The sequence below is a fragment of the Onychomys torridus genome, chromosome 3, assembly GCF_903995425.1.
Source record: "Onychomys torridus chromosome 3, mOncTor1.1, whole genome shotgun sequence".
Taxonomy (NCBI): domain Eukaryota; kingdom Metazoa; phylum Chordata; class Mammalia; order Rodentia; family Cricetidae; genus Onychomys; species Onychomys torridus.
This window is the reverse complement of record NC_050445.1, coordinates 116,025,210-116,040,009: the sequence shown is the minus strand read 5'-3', so window position 1 is coordinate 116,040,009 and position 14,800 is coordinate 116,025,210. Positions and strand designations below refer to the sequence as shown.

The 14,800-nt window shown below is 41.5% G+C and overlaps 1 protein-coding gene and 1 long non-coding RNA gene across 6 annotated transcripts in view; one reads left to right on the top strand and one right to left on the bottom strand.

Annotated features, from left to right (window-relative positions):
* The window catches only part of Paip2b (poly(A) binding protein interacting protein 2B), a 33,318-nt gene that overhangs the window by 1,611 nt on the left and 16,907 nt on the right, over window positions 1–14,800 (bottom strand). For all 3 annotated transcript variants that reach the window (XM_036182733.1, XM_036182736.1, XM_036182735.1), the window contains 2 exons: window positions 7,872–8,019; window positions 3,227–3,403 (listed from right to left, as the gene is read on the bottom strand). In XM_036182733.1, coding sequence (XP_036038626.1) covers window positions 3,227–3,403; window positions 7,872–8,019 — 325 coding nt within the window. The remainder of the gene's footprint in view (window positions 1–3,226; window positions 3,404–7,871; window positions 8,020–14,800) is intronic.
* LOC118580779 lies at window positions 72–3,836 on the top strand. Of its 3 annotated transcripts, none has more exons than XR_004944559.1 (3): window positions 72–192; window positions 2,456–3,429; window positions 3,731–3,836. It is a non-coding gene; the product is annotated as an uncharacterized LOC118580779 (long non-coding RNA). The 3 variants fall into 3 exon arrangements; XR_004944560.1 differs by lacking the exon at window positions 72–192 and having other exon boundaries at window positions 2,483–2,513; window positions 3,194–3,429; XR_004944558.1 differs by lacking the exon at window positions 72–192 and having other exon boundaries at window positions 2,360–3,429.

Below are 14,800 nucleotides of genomic sequence, written 5' to 3'. Positions count from 1 at the left end.
CCCACTTCTCTCTTACCTCCATGCGGTCTCTCTGTTTCTCTCTCTCCTTCTCCCCCCCCCTCAATAAAGCTCTAGAAAGGTAACCATGGCTCACAGCCAGCCACCAGCAGCACCAATTTAACTAACAAACCCTCCTGCAGAATCCCTGTCCTGTGAAGTTCCATGTGGTACTTGAAACACCCTGAACTCAGGGTAAGGCCTCTGAATAACTTTGCTCTGTGGGATGAATCTGCTCACAGAATTGGGTGCAAGGAGCTTTGTGTAGAAACATCTTTGTGCTGAGTGAGGGTGGCACACGCATTTAATCCCAGCACTGGGGAGGCAGAGTCGGGCAGATCTCTGTGAGTTCAAGGCCAGCCTGCTCTACAGTGAGATCCAGGGAAGGCATCAAAACTACAAAGAAAAGCCCTGTCTCCAAAAAAAAAAAAAAAAAAAAAAAGTTTTGTAGTGAGCTTTGACATGCTATTGGTGCACTCATGGAAAGCAGGTTGTCAAACATGGAGAGTGCCTTCCAGTACCTTTCAGAGGTTCAGCAATTTGCATTTAAATTTCATGTGTAAGATCCATTTATAGCCAATTTTGTAGAGGTTGTAAAAGGCATCTCATGTGTTCGGTAACACTCCACTACTAAGGTGAGAAGTAGAAGAGTAGAATTGGTGATATAAAGGATTTACTAATTCTTTGGAGATAGTAAGTCTCACACAATAGAATTTAGCTGAGGGAGGACTGCCTCAAAAAAACAAAAAACAAAACAAAAAACAAAAAACCTCAAAGGTAAGTTCATTGTACTCAGGCCTGTTAGAGATTAGGACAGTAGGATACACATTTGTTTGGCTCCAAACATCAGAAAGGAGCCACTGCTTATTTAAAATAAGGCACCAAATCAAAGAAAAGGACTCTAACAAGCTGCTTATTGAGGCATTACAGGGTAACAACCAATCTTAAGTCCTGACGTGCCATAAAGTTCTAGTTTTCTTTTTGAGAAAAGCATAGTTCTGCCAGATAAGCAATATGACAAATATGTCCACTTATTTGAAAAGTAAAACATTAGCCGGGTGGTGGTGGTGCATACCTTTAATCCCTGCACTCACTCAGGAGGCAAGTGGATCTCTTGTGAGTTCGAGGCCAGCCTGGGCTACAGAGCGAGATCCAGGACAGGCTCCAAAGCTACACAGAGAAACCCTGTCTTAAAAAAAAATACAAAAAACAAAACAAACAAAAACAAAAACAAAAAAAAAAAAGAAAAGAAAAGAAAAGGAAATAAGAATAAAAGAAAAAGGTACAAGAAAAGTAAAACACTAATTTGTTAAGGAGTTGTCTGATGATGAAGTAAGGCTTTCATTTAGGCCCTGAGGCAAGAATTAGGAAACTTCTTGTGGGAGCTAGTAATAACCTTGGACTTAGGGCTAGGAAGCTTTCCCTAAGGGCCTGGAGGTACTGATAATAATATAGTTTCTTCCTAATAAACAGGAATATGCTTTGGAGAACTAGCAATGGTCTGGAACCAGGGTGTTTGTGGTGGGGTTACTTCAGATCCTGAAAAACCAACTCTTTCTTCCACATGGGGCTATATTTATCAGCCCACAGATCAATGTGGGTTTAGTCAGTAATGTTCTTGAGATACCCTGCTTCCCCTTGTGCAGCACTGTTTGATTAGCCTCCTCTTTTGAGTCTGCCCCACTGTGCTGACTTCCTAGAAGTTCCCCATTTCCTTTCATTTCACCCCTGGAAGTAGTATGCTAGGTGCTATTCTTCTTAAGAAGCTTAGGTGACATGAGACATAGCTTGTGTAAGACCTCCACACCCCAGCTTTTATCTTTTCTACCTTATACTTCTCCTCTCTTTCTCATCCCCTGTGACCTTCTCCTCAGAACCCTGTCACTGAAAAAGATCCTGCTGTTTCACATCACTGGGGTACTTAAGAAATAATTTTGGAAATGTCTTTGCTGTGTATGTCTCCCATCTGTCTAATTGGGTAGACTTACAGTCTTCTGTCCCTATTACATTGCTGAAAGTGTAACCTGAAGACTGAACCTGACTGTCACGAGGATGATTAGCTTATGTCGAATACAATGTCTCTTCTAGGCTGACTTCTCTTTTAGCATTAGCTGGAGATGGATGTATGCTATCATTAAAGAGAATTTTCTTTAAAAAAATTAATTTAGCATACAAAATATTGAGTTTCTCTATAACATTTTATACATATGCAATACACTGACTTGCTGATACCTGCCTCTTATCCCTCTCCATTCCGATGGCCATCTTTCTACTTTCATGTCATATTATACTTTAAAACTTATTTTCAGGCTAGGGATGTATTGGTAGAGTACTTGCCTAGCATGTACAAGGTTCAAATCCCCAGCCCTGCAGAAAGATGAAAGTACAGGGAAAGAGAAGGGAAAGGGGACAGGGACTGGGAGAAAAATACCAAATCATTTAAAACTTTGTTTTGCAGTTCTGATACATGCTAAGCAAGTGTTCCACAACTGAGCCACACCACAGTACTCTTCCTGGTAAGCTTTGGGAAAGAAGGAAGATTCTTAACACCCCAGGCTGTCACTAAATTATTCTCAGAGGCTCCTCCCTCTTTCTTCCACTCCATTTCAGGATATTCCCCTGAATGTCTGAATGATATTCATTCCAAAAAAGCACTTCAAGCCATTGAACAGATTATTAACATGGTAAAAAACAATATTCCATGAAGCCAGTTGGGATACCAGAACCTCTATTTTTCTCACCTTTCTGTGCCCCTTGCTGGTCTTGTTGAGTCTTGGCTCACTGCAAGGCAGAGCCACTCACAAGCTATGTGGGAACCACAGTGCTCACAGGATTCCAGCCACATCAAAATAAAAGGCAAGGAACTCACTTCTCTGATTCAAATGAACTACAAACTGGCCTGTCAGGAATGTGTTCCTTCTAATAGGAACAGTTTTCCTAGCAGAGCAAGAGTACATTAGATACAGATAGTGAAAGAGAAAGACAATTACCAAGTGGTGCTACTGAAGGCCAACTCAGACTTCTAATCTTATCCCAGTACAGAGCATCAGGGTAAATGAAGGCTGATGACTACAGTTTCACAGAGCTGGAGGCCATTTAAGGGGTGAAGACATGGCAGCTGAGAGGCTCCAGAGATCTGATGTAGGGTGTAGGGCCACACAGGCATCTACGACTCCAAACACTATATTCCTTACAGGATGTCACACGTGGAACTACTGAAGGCTCTTACCAAAATGTCTTCAGATTCGTGACTGTCGCTGACTGATAGTCCATTTAACTGCTGCTGTAAGTGTCCCACAGCCTGAGGCAGGTCTCGTGCTGGGATGAACCAGTCCTGGTCTTCTTCATCCAGCATCTCCTGGAAGCAGCGGTCCAAGAAGTCTTGCTCCTGCAGCTCTTCCTCTACCTGCCAAGAGAGGGGAATATTCAGAGGTACTATCCCAAAGGATGATCCCTCTGGGGTCCTCAGCCCTTCAGAGGTCCTCACTCTGCAACTCAGAACTATTGGTAGGAGAGCTAATGATGCTTCTAAGGACTATTGTGGTTTTAAATGAGAAATGTTCCCAATTGGCTTATGTTTCTAAATACTTGGTCCCTAGTTGGTGATGCTATTTAGGGACATCACAGAACCTTTATGAGGTAGAGCCCTGATGAAGAAAGTCTGTCAGTGCAGGCAGGCTTTGAGATTTATGGACATACCCCGTTGTTTTTTCTCTCTGCTTCCAATCTGCAGATAACATGTGATCAGCCAGCTTCTTGTTCCTGCTGCCAATGCTTATCTGCTGCTCAGCCCAGTTCCCCTAGAACTGCACGCTAAAATAAACCTTTTTCTTCCCTAAGCTACTTTTGGTCATGGTATTTTATCACAGCAACAGACAAGTAACTGATCTGATAAACATAAAGAAAACATGATTTTAGTTATTCAAAATGGCAGAAACTTCAGGTCTTCATAAATCTTTATGGGACATTTTTTAATTATTACTTTCGATTCTTTATCTTGCTTTTTTATTCTCTACTTTTACAATGGTATGGAAAAATCATTTTATAGCTTGAATTCTTGATCTTGTGAAAAGCATTCTTTCTAGCCAGATGTGGCAGCATGCTTGTTATTCCAGTACTTAAAAAGCACAGACAGGTGGGTCTCTGTAAGTTGAAGGCCAGCCTGGTCTGTGTTGTAGACCAGCCAGGGCCATATAGTGAAACCCTGATTCAAAAGAAAACAAAATTCTTAAATTTCCTACTTTACAAGGAACATGTAAAAGACAAAGGAAGTATGTAACTGGTCTGCTTCTTGGTTACTGAAAACTAAATCAAAACCAATATTAGCTCCTGACCCACTTTTTAAGTAATGACCCCAAGGCAGAAAAGTACTTTTAGAACCTTAGAGAGATACAAAGGACACTTTCTGGTGCATTACTAGAAATATATGTCACAATACAGTTTTCTCTTAAAGCAAGAACACAATAATTTAAACTACTCCGTAATTCCTAAACACTGTCACAAACTGAAGTAAAGAGATCTAGGATTTTCCAGTCCTTTGCAGACAGTGTTTACTAGGCAGATTTCTGTGACTTCATTGGCTGCTCCACACTTGCCAAATCTCTTTCCCACCTCCTGCTAGGTAACAGGTTCACAGCTCATTACCTCTACAAGACAGATCAAACATCATCAAAACAACAAGAAGTCACTCAACTGTGCCTCATATGTTAATAGCAACTTTTTAATTGTTTCTATTGTTTCTAGACAGAATTTCATATATCCCAGGCTGGTCTTGAACTCTCCATGTAGCTGAGGCTGGCCTTGAACTTCTGATCCTCCTGCCTGTTCCCCCCAAGTGCTGGGATCAAGCCATGTTCTATTACCCAGCTTAAGAATAGTATCTTAAATGTGTAATTGCCCAAACACTTTTAAATCTCATAAATTACATAGTTATGAAGCTCTTAAGAAACTATAAAAGTATTTCTAAGCCATAAGATTTTATAGCTTTGTATTTGAAATGTTTGGCTTTATCCATTCTCTATTTCTCTCTGACAGAGCTGGACTAACTCACTATGTATATAGCTCAGGCTGGCTGTGAACTCACATCAATCCCCCTGCCTCAGCCTACCAAGTCTTATACCACAGGTATAAGCCACAATATTCCTGCTCTCCACTCTCACATGCTCCCTTGCTCGAGTATTTTACTACAGCTCTTTCTTTAGGACCTTGCCATGGGAGTCTGTCTCTCTTATTACAGCAATAGTCTGTTTTCTTTGTGAAAGAGTTGGGAATTAGCACTAAGAACATAAAAAACAAACAAACAAACAAACAAAAAGAAAAGAAAACAAACAAAAGATCCTAAGTCTCAACTCTGAGGCATGAATGAGTATTGTGTCTGTTCTACCTTTAGTTATTAGATACCCATGGGGAAATGATAGGAGCTCACAGAAGAACAAAAACAAAAAACTCAGTTAGAGAATATCTTTGTAAAAGATCCCTGACACCCAACTAAGTGGTTTTGATCTTCTCACATTCCATGTCATACCTCGCCAGTGGCAACACATCCTACAAATTGCATAGAATTGGTGGTTGCCCCCACTTAGCAAAACTCTTCTCTTTTTAGTATTAAAATTACCTATGTATGAATATAAATCATTCACAAATAGAACTAATGTGTTTCTTCTTAAAAGAATCCTTCCCTTTCCTGAGTTATCCTTCTTTTAAAAAATCTTACATTATTTTTAATGGGGGGGGGGGGAGTGCACACGAGTGCAGGTGAATGAAAAGGCCAGAAGAAAAGCACCGGGCCACTGGAGCTGGAGTTACAGATGGTCGTGGGCTACCACGGAGGTGCTAGAAACCAAACTCCGGTCCTGTGCATGAACAGCAGGCACAAAACTGCAGGGCTGCCTCTTCAGCCCTTGAGTTATATACTTCTTGAGATTCCATTTGTTGTTAGTATCTATCTGGGTCAGGGTGTCATGTGCTTGTTTATAGGCTCAAGCTGGAAAGGTAGCAGAAGCCGACCTTGAACTGTTCTTGTCGACTCTACTTCCCCAGTGCTGTCATTAAAAGTATGTATCGCCTGGAGAGATGGCTCAGAGGTTAAGAGCACCAACTGCTCTTCAAAAGGTCCTGAGTTCAATTCCCAGCAACCACATGGTGGCTCACAACCATCTGTAATGAGATCTGGTGCCCTCTTCTGGCCTGCAGACATACATGCAGGCAGAACACTGTATACATAATAAATAAATAAATCTTAAAAAAAAAAGTAAACTATAAAAAGTATGTATCATCACATGCCACTACTTGCTGAGACCTCAAACAAGTGATATTGCCTTATTTAGGTCTTAGTCTTTTCCCCTTCAATCTAGCTCTAAAAGCCTCATATTTGTTCACCTTTTTTTTTTCTCTCATTTTTAAACAGAGCCTTGAACTCCTGATCCCCTTGCTTCTTCTTATTAATGTTGGGATTACACACATGCACCACCATGACCATCTTTCAGTGAACATTTTTCCCCAAAGAGGTCTGGGGAAATGATTCATCATTAAAGTGCTTGTGGCACAAAAATGAGGACCGAGTTTGGATCCCCAGAATTTGTGTAAAAAGCTATGTGTGGTGGTGTATGTCAGTCATCCCAGTGTCCAGCGGCAGAGACAGGAAATCTAAGGACTCACTGGCCAGCCAGTCTAGCCAATCACCAGCTTCAGATTCACTGAAAACTCTGTTTCAAAAATTAAAGTGGAGACTGATAGAGGAAGACACATATTGACATTTGGCCTCCACATGCATAGGTACATGAGGATGTGTACCTTCCCACCCAACCAATGACAATCGATACTAGTATTAGGAATTACAGCTTTAGAGTTTTTATTATGTTTGTTTACTTATTGTTGGAGGAAGGTGCACATGTATCATTGCACACACCTGGAGGTCAGAGGACAAGTTGTGGGAGTTTGTTCTTTTCTTCTACTCTGTGGGCCCTGAGGATTTAACTCAGGTTGTAAAGCATGGTAGCAATTGCCTTTATCAACAGAGCCATCTCACAGGCCCCATAAGATGTTTTTCATACCATGCACCTTGACTTGAATCTTATGGTACAGAAATTGTGGCCTGACTGGAAATCTTGATATAGTATCTTCTTGTCTTTTTGTTTTTGTTTTGTTTTGTTTGTTTGTTTTGTTTTTCGAGACAGGGTTTCTCCGTGTAGTTTTGGTGCCTGTCCTGGATCTCACTCTGTAGACCAGGCTGGCCTTGAACTCAGAGATCCGCCAGGCTCTGCCTTCCAAGTGCTGGGATCAAAGGCGTGTGCCACCAACGCCTGGCTGGTATCTTCTTGTCTTATCAACTTTTTAAACTGCATCTTAAATCCTTATTGTTTGTCTTCTCAATTTTAATATGACTTTCCAGAATGAGATACACAACAGCAATAAGGGCATGTCAGCAAAGTGTTGTAGCCACCACCTTGACAATGATAGCAGCAATGTCAGTGGAGGCAAGAGGGCAAGGAAGGACTCCACATAAGCAGCACAGACAATGAAGGACAATGGGGTGGAAATACAGACTCACAAAGGGTGGAAGGGAAGAAGGAGGGGGAGACTACAGGTCCTTGAGGGTTTAGAAGGATTTAGGAGCTTTAATCCTGGCTAGCTCTGACTGTTGCTACTTAGAGCAGAGGACTGCACTATGTCCTGAGGGTCAGGCCTTAGCTTAGAACCCAGAGCTATAGACTCTAATTTGAGCTGTATGCCACTGGCTGCTAAGATGTGGAACCACTGTTCTCTGTGTCAGGCCTTTATCAACACTAGAAGAGCCACCCTGTTCCTACAAGTTAAGTAGAGCAAAAGATAACAGTAGCTCACAGGGATGATGACTGCGTTCTCCCTTTGCCTACCTGTCTATTGAAATCCTCTTCGTTCTCCATCCACATGTATTCTGCAAATGGGTTCTCCTTTTCCTCCTGTCCATTTAATCCTTGGTCCTCCTTGCATTTCACATTGGGTGATGTCCTTGCCACACTGGATCCGTTCATTATGGAGATTCTAAACAGATAAAAGAAGGCAAAACGTGAAGATAAGGACTAAGAAAATCCAAATCTAAAACATCCAGGTCCTTCCAGATGCTTCTCAAGTTGTAGGCCAATAACTTTAATGAAAATGAACACGATTACTAGTTTGTAAGTGTTACGATATCAATCACATCTATACAGTTACCAATTATACTGATGTATAGTTCTTTAAGAATTGACGAGTGGGTATGGTGGTGTGGTGGTATGAAAGAAAATGCCCAAAGGGAGTGGCACTATTAGGAGGTGTGGCCTTGTTGAAGGAAGTGTGTTACTGTGGAGGCAGGCTTTGAGGTCTCACATATGCTCAAGCCATTTCCTGTTGCCTGCAAGTCAAAATGTATTAACTCTTAGCTTCTGGTCTAGCAACGTGTCTGCCTGCATGCTGCCATGTCCCACCATGATGATAATGGACTAAATGTAAGCCACCCAATTAAATGTTTTCTTTTATAAGAGTTGCCATGGTCATGGTGGCTCACACCTGTCATCTTAGCACTCAGAAGTCAAAGCAGGAAGACTGCCTCAAGTTTCAGGCTAGCCTGGGCTATTGTAAAACCTTTCTCAAACAAAAAACAAAAACAAAATGAAAAACAAACACAAGGGATTAAGAAAAAAATGTCTAAGCTTACTTTTCCCAAACAAAAGCCAAAGGATGCGGTAATAGAAACTTTCCTATGCCAAATTTCTAAACATTCTAGAACCTACTGCAGATCAACTTCTTTAATATTTAAACAGGAAGAGGAAATGTGTTCTTTTTAAAAATATTTTTATCTATGAATATTTTCATTTATGTATATGTGTCTGTGAGTGTAAGGATGCTAGAGACCAGGAGAGGGCAACAGATCACCTTTGGAGGAGGTGGAGTAATAGGTAGTGAACTGCCTGATATCAGAGCTGGGAACTAAACCAAACTAGGGTCCTCTGCAAGAGCAGCAAGTGCTTCTAACAACTGAGCCATCTTTCCAGCATCCTAGAAACACACTGTTAATGACCAGTGTAAGCACCTGCTCTTTATTCTGAGTATCAAGTTCTATTTCTCTTTAAAATGTATTCCAAAAATAACACAATTCATGGGAGGTGAGATTGGAGGGATTACTGTAATTCTGAGGCCTGGGCTATGTAGCCAGATCTTGTCTTTAAAAACAAACAAACAAACAAACAAACAAACAAACAAAACAAAACAAAACAAAAAACCACAATATTGCTAAGCAAAAAAGAGAGAGAAATCCACCAGCTCCTCAACCATCTACAGCTAAAAACAATGAGCAACACGGTGCACACAGCCTTCTTACACCTAAACGCCTAATATGTGCAGCTACATACATTCTCCAGTTTCTTTCCTCACTAGTATGATGACAGGACCATTTCAACATGTCCCATGTTAGCATGCAAACCTGTCTTGGGAACTGAGTCCAGTGTTTCTGCGTGACACAGTCTGAAAGGGCCTCTGTCCATCTTTCCTACTGATTTCCTTAGACTATCTCCCAGAACCACAGCTGCTTAGGTGTTGGTTATATTCACTTTTTTCAAGTTCTGGATTTGTTGTCACCCTGGCGAGACAGCACAGAGGGTAAAAGCACTTGCTGCCAAACCTGACGACTGAGTTCTATTCCTGGGTCCCAAATGGTGGAAGGAAGAGGAGTAACTTCGAAAGTTATTCTCTAAACACACACACACACACACACACACACACACACACACACACACACACACACACGATGGGGTTGGGAGGAGAGATTAAAAGAAGAATTCTTACCAGTAGTGCCTATTTCTTTACTTTCAACTCTTGGCAGTTTTTTGCCACAGGGTTTCTTTGTGTGGCCTTGGCTGTCTTGGAACTAGCTCTGTAACCCAGGCTGGCCTTGAACTCACAGAGATCCACCTGCCTCTGCCTCCCGAATGCTGGGATTAAAGGCCTGGACCACCACTGCCTGGCTGGCAGCACTTTTATCAATCTTAATTTTGTCTATCTTGTGTATACTTTTTCTAAAAAAAATTATTTTTTGACAATATCATACATGTCTATAGATTTTAAAACTTTTTAAACTTTATTTTGTATGTGTGCATGCATATATACATACACATACACACTATGGGGCACATGTGAAAGCCAAGGACAATTTGTAAAAATCAGTTCTTTTCTATGATGTGGGTCTTAGAGATGGGACTCAGGTCATTAGGATTGGTAGCAGGTGCCTTTACCCACTGAGCTATCTCACCAGCTCTTTTGTTTATAGCTTTTAAAGGCATACATGGGCTGAGTTTATAGTGCAGTGGTTCATCTTCAGCATGGCAAAATTAACAAGTAAACTAAGGTGCAAATGTCTATAATTGCTTACTTTGGCTTCTTTATTAGCTACTTTGCATACTGCTGGAACCAAATACCTGATAAAGGAAGGGTTTTAAAGTATACCCCATGTATCTTTGTGGTATGATTGAGCATTCCTTGGGTATATGCCCAATAGTGGTATGGCTGGGTCTTGAGGTGGATTGATTCCCAATTTTCTGAGAACCGCCATATTGATTTCCACAGTGGTTGTACAAGTTTGCACTCCCACCAACAGTGGAGGAGTGTTCCCTTTGCTCTGCATCCGCTCCAACATAGACTGTCATTAGTGATTTTGATCACAGCCATTCTGACAGGTGTAAGGTGGTATCTCAGAGTCGTTTTGATTTGCATTTCTCTGATGATTAAGGATGTTCAGCATTTCCTTAAATGTCTTTCAGCCATTTGAGATTCTTCTTTTGAGAATTCTCTGTTTAGCTCAATAGCCCATTTTTTAATTGGATTGTTCAGTATTTTGATGTCTAGTTTTTTGAGTTCTTTATATACTTTGGATACCACAAAGATACATGCTCAACTATGTTCATAGCAACATTATTCGTAATAGCCAGAACCTGGAGACAGCCTACATGCCTGTCAACTGAAGAATAGATTAAGAAAATGTGGTACATATACACAATGGAGTACTACTCAGCAGAGAAAAACAATGACAGCATAAAATTTGCAGGCAAATGAATGGAACTAGAAAAATATCATCCTGAGTGAGGTAACCCAGACTCAGAAGGACAAACATGGTATGTACTCACTCATAAGTGGACACTAGATATAATGCAAAGGACAACCAGACTGCAATCCACAGATCCAGGAAGGCTAGCAGGAGGGACCCTAGGATGACTGTGGCTTATAGTAAGTTTTGGTTTCACCCAATCACTGGGCAAGCTTAAAGAAACATTTCACTATTAGGATAAGAATTTGTACTGTATCAAGCTGATGAAAGAAAATGCTGGCAATGCTTTCAGGAGGGGAGGCTAAAATCTTTTTAGATTATGGATTAGCCTATAGAAAAATGTCTGCTGTTAATCAAACAGTGAAGGGGAAGATGACTAGGAATTGCACTTACACAACTTAAGTAAAACATAGCTCTCTGAACAGATGAAATAAATAAATGTTTAAAAAAAGAAATACAGTCCATCTTGGGGAAGGCATGGTGACAAGTAGTAAGGAGCTAATCACATTGCACTGCAGTCAAGAAGTAGTGAGTAATGGATGCTGATGCTCAGCTTTCTTTCTCCTTTTTATGACCAGGTCCTGAATGCCTAGCCCACGGGATAGTGCTATGCACGCACATTCAGGGTAGATCTTCCCACCTCACTTAGCCCAGGTTGTGCTGGGCTGTCGTTCCCAAGGCCTTAGTTGGTAGCTGTTTATAGGTGGCAGTTATTTCTGCCCACCATACAGAAACCATCCAGAGAAGCAAAGCTTAGTTTTCTAAAAAAAAAAATCTACCCTTGTCCAAAATAAATAAATAAACCCTGTACACCATGATTGTACAGATAAAAAGTACCTTTAAAAAAGGGCAGTAAAAGAAAAACTGTGGTGCAAAGCAAGGCAGAACACAGTAAATTCCAAGATACAATTGTTCATGGAGTGGGAATAGAAACCAAGCACAACACTCGTGTGTTGGCTTTTGATTTTTATGACAGACCCAACTTGGGACTCATCAAAGGTTTCTGGCTCATAGAACCACAGCCTTTTGGTTTAATCTGTCTTCAAATCAGTGTTCTGTTGGAAGCTCCAGTCCACTCCTGCATGGTCTGAGAAGCCCCATTCCTGTCTCTCCAAACTCCACCAAACAAAGGGAAGGCACCAAAAAGCCCAGCTGTGCATTCTTGGCAGCTGCTGCAGCTTCTTCCCCTCAAGTTGCCGGCCGGCTACAGTGGTCCACTTTTGACCATACTCCGGCACAAACCCAGCTTGTGACTGACACAACATCACCCCTCAACTACAACCTATATAATCTCCCTGCTTTAGTTTGGGCATATGGCTTCTCCAACCTCCATCTTTGAGACTGGAGAACCTGGCAGGGAGTTGCTTTGCTCAAATAAACTTCTTGTTATACTTTTTCAATTTGGTTTGATCTGGCTTACTGCATCAATGGAGATACCTATTATGGGGAGGGGGGGGGTGTATGCAGAAAACCTATTAATAAGGGTAGAAGACAGTCCTTTATTCTTTTCTTTCTTTTTTTTTTTTTTTTTCTCAGTGTTGGGGATAGAACCCAGGGCCTTGCATATGTAGGCAAGCATTCTACCACTGAGCCACACCCCTGCCCTGGACAGTCTCTTGTAATGCTGAGGTACTTTAGGCTTCAGAAACCACAGTCGTCCTCTGCCTCTTTCTCCTCCCAGAAGGTCATAGAAACTAACATTTCTTTTCCCCTAGGCAAGTAATAAACAAAGATATATTCTGAGCTTCCCCTCTCTTTCCGTCTCAGACTGCCCATAAACAAATTCTCTGATCTTATAGAATGCTCATAAAACTCCACTTCAGTAGAGGTCCTGCCCATAGCTGGAAGGACAGACTGTTGCACAGAGGCCAAGAAAAATCTGGATAGACAGGCCCTGCTGGGTTTCCCTTTGCAGTCTTCTAGCATTAGACCACACCCTTTAGGTCTGGTCATAGTGTTACCGGGTTATCCTGTTTCAATCATGCTTTTATAATGAAGACTTCATAAAGAACCCAAAGAGATGAGGTTTGGAGCATTTCTGCATAGTTGAACACATGGAAACTTGTAGAAAAGTAAATAAGAAATCATTCATGACCTGGGAGGGGGTGACTCCAGACCTACAGGGATGGGAATTCCTGGGCCCAGGATATTTCCAAACCTCATCTTTGTTGGGCTATCTGTCCTGTTGTTGTTGTTGTCTTCTTTATTTTTGCAATGGGTGTCTCATTATGTATCCCTGGTTGGTCTGAAACTGGCTATGTGGACCAGACTGACCCTACCTCACTGTGTTTGACTCTGCCTTCCAGATGCTAGGTCTACAGGCATGTCCAAACACTATGCTATTTGTCTCCTACAAAATACCCTTTAAACTAGTCAATATCAGTATTTCCCTGAGTTTGAACTGACCAGCAAGCTAAACCCAAGGATGGGGGATTGGGAACCCCAACTGACAGCCAGTTGGTCGTAAGTTTCAGAGGTCTAGAAATTTCAACTGGTGTCTGAAGTGAGGAAGCTATGTGTTGGGACTGTGCTCTCAATCTGTGGAACCTGACATTACTTCTTGGCAGACAGTGCCAGAATTAAACTGCCCAACTGGTTTCTACTACAAAGAAGACTACTTTCTAGAGGGAGACAAGCACACACACTTTGAGATCAAAGAGGTGATCTCTGCTGCAAACACACAGTAGTAGAAACTGGGTTCGTTTTCCTGTAGTATCATCAGGCTATAGAACTAAGTATAAATACTTCAAAAAAATGGAAAACACAGAAACAATTCTTGCAATTCTACAGTACTGATCTGTACTTTACATTCAACCTGCAGCTTCCACTAAGTGCAAAGTTGTCTTTTCCAAACAGCAGCAATCTATATAACTATATAACACAACCATGCAACTGTATAGTGTTAAAAAACAAATGAAGTACTATCAAATCTATATTCTGATTGACTAGACATAATCTATCCAGCAATATTTAATATTTTTTCAGAGCTGGAGAATGAACCCAGGGTCCTGTGTATGGTGGATAGATCCCTTACCACAAGCTACCACTCCAGCCCTCAACTGCAATGTAAGAGAAAGTATCACACAGCGAAATGGCCAGGGAGGGCACCAGACTGAGGAGTTAAGGCACTTTTCTGTGTTACAGGTTAGTTTAAGAATCACTGTTGGGTGAGTGGGAACTGGTACCTTAATGTGTCCCTAACTTTGTTTAGTAGCTGGCTGGGAACAGGAGATTCTGCTGGAGATGGCAGCTCCTTGGAAGGCACATAGATGTTTCAGTGTGGGGAAGATGTGTGATGATGGAGGATCACTACCCCTTAACATCACTGACTTCTGAGCCAGTTTTATGTAACATTCTGTTCACAGCTCTTCCCCAGCTTACCACCCAAATGCTTCAACACTGAGCTGCTTCTGGTCATTCCACCTTGTCAGTTTGCTGTATCTAACATGACCCTTTTCTCCACATACCTAGGCACTTCTTCTGAAAGTCTAATGTAGTGCGGATGAAGAAAATACATCTAGAGGGTCAGGTTTTTTTTAAAAATGTTCAGTTTCATAAACAGGATTAAGAATTAGGGTATCTGCCATGATGTCAGATCTGCCATGCCACATGTCTCTGTGACAGGGAAGTGAGCCGCTTGTTTGTGAGCTTGGAAGGACATCTTTCCACAATCAAGCTTTGCCAAGCACAGCCCCAGCTGACAGCCCTCCTGCAACTTCATGACAGAGTCTTAGGCAGAGGCACAGG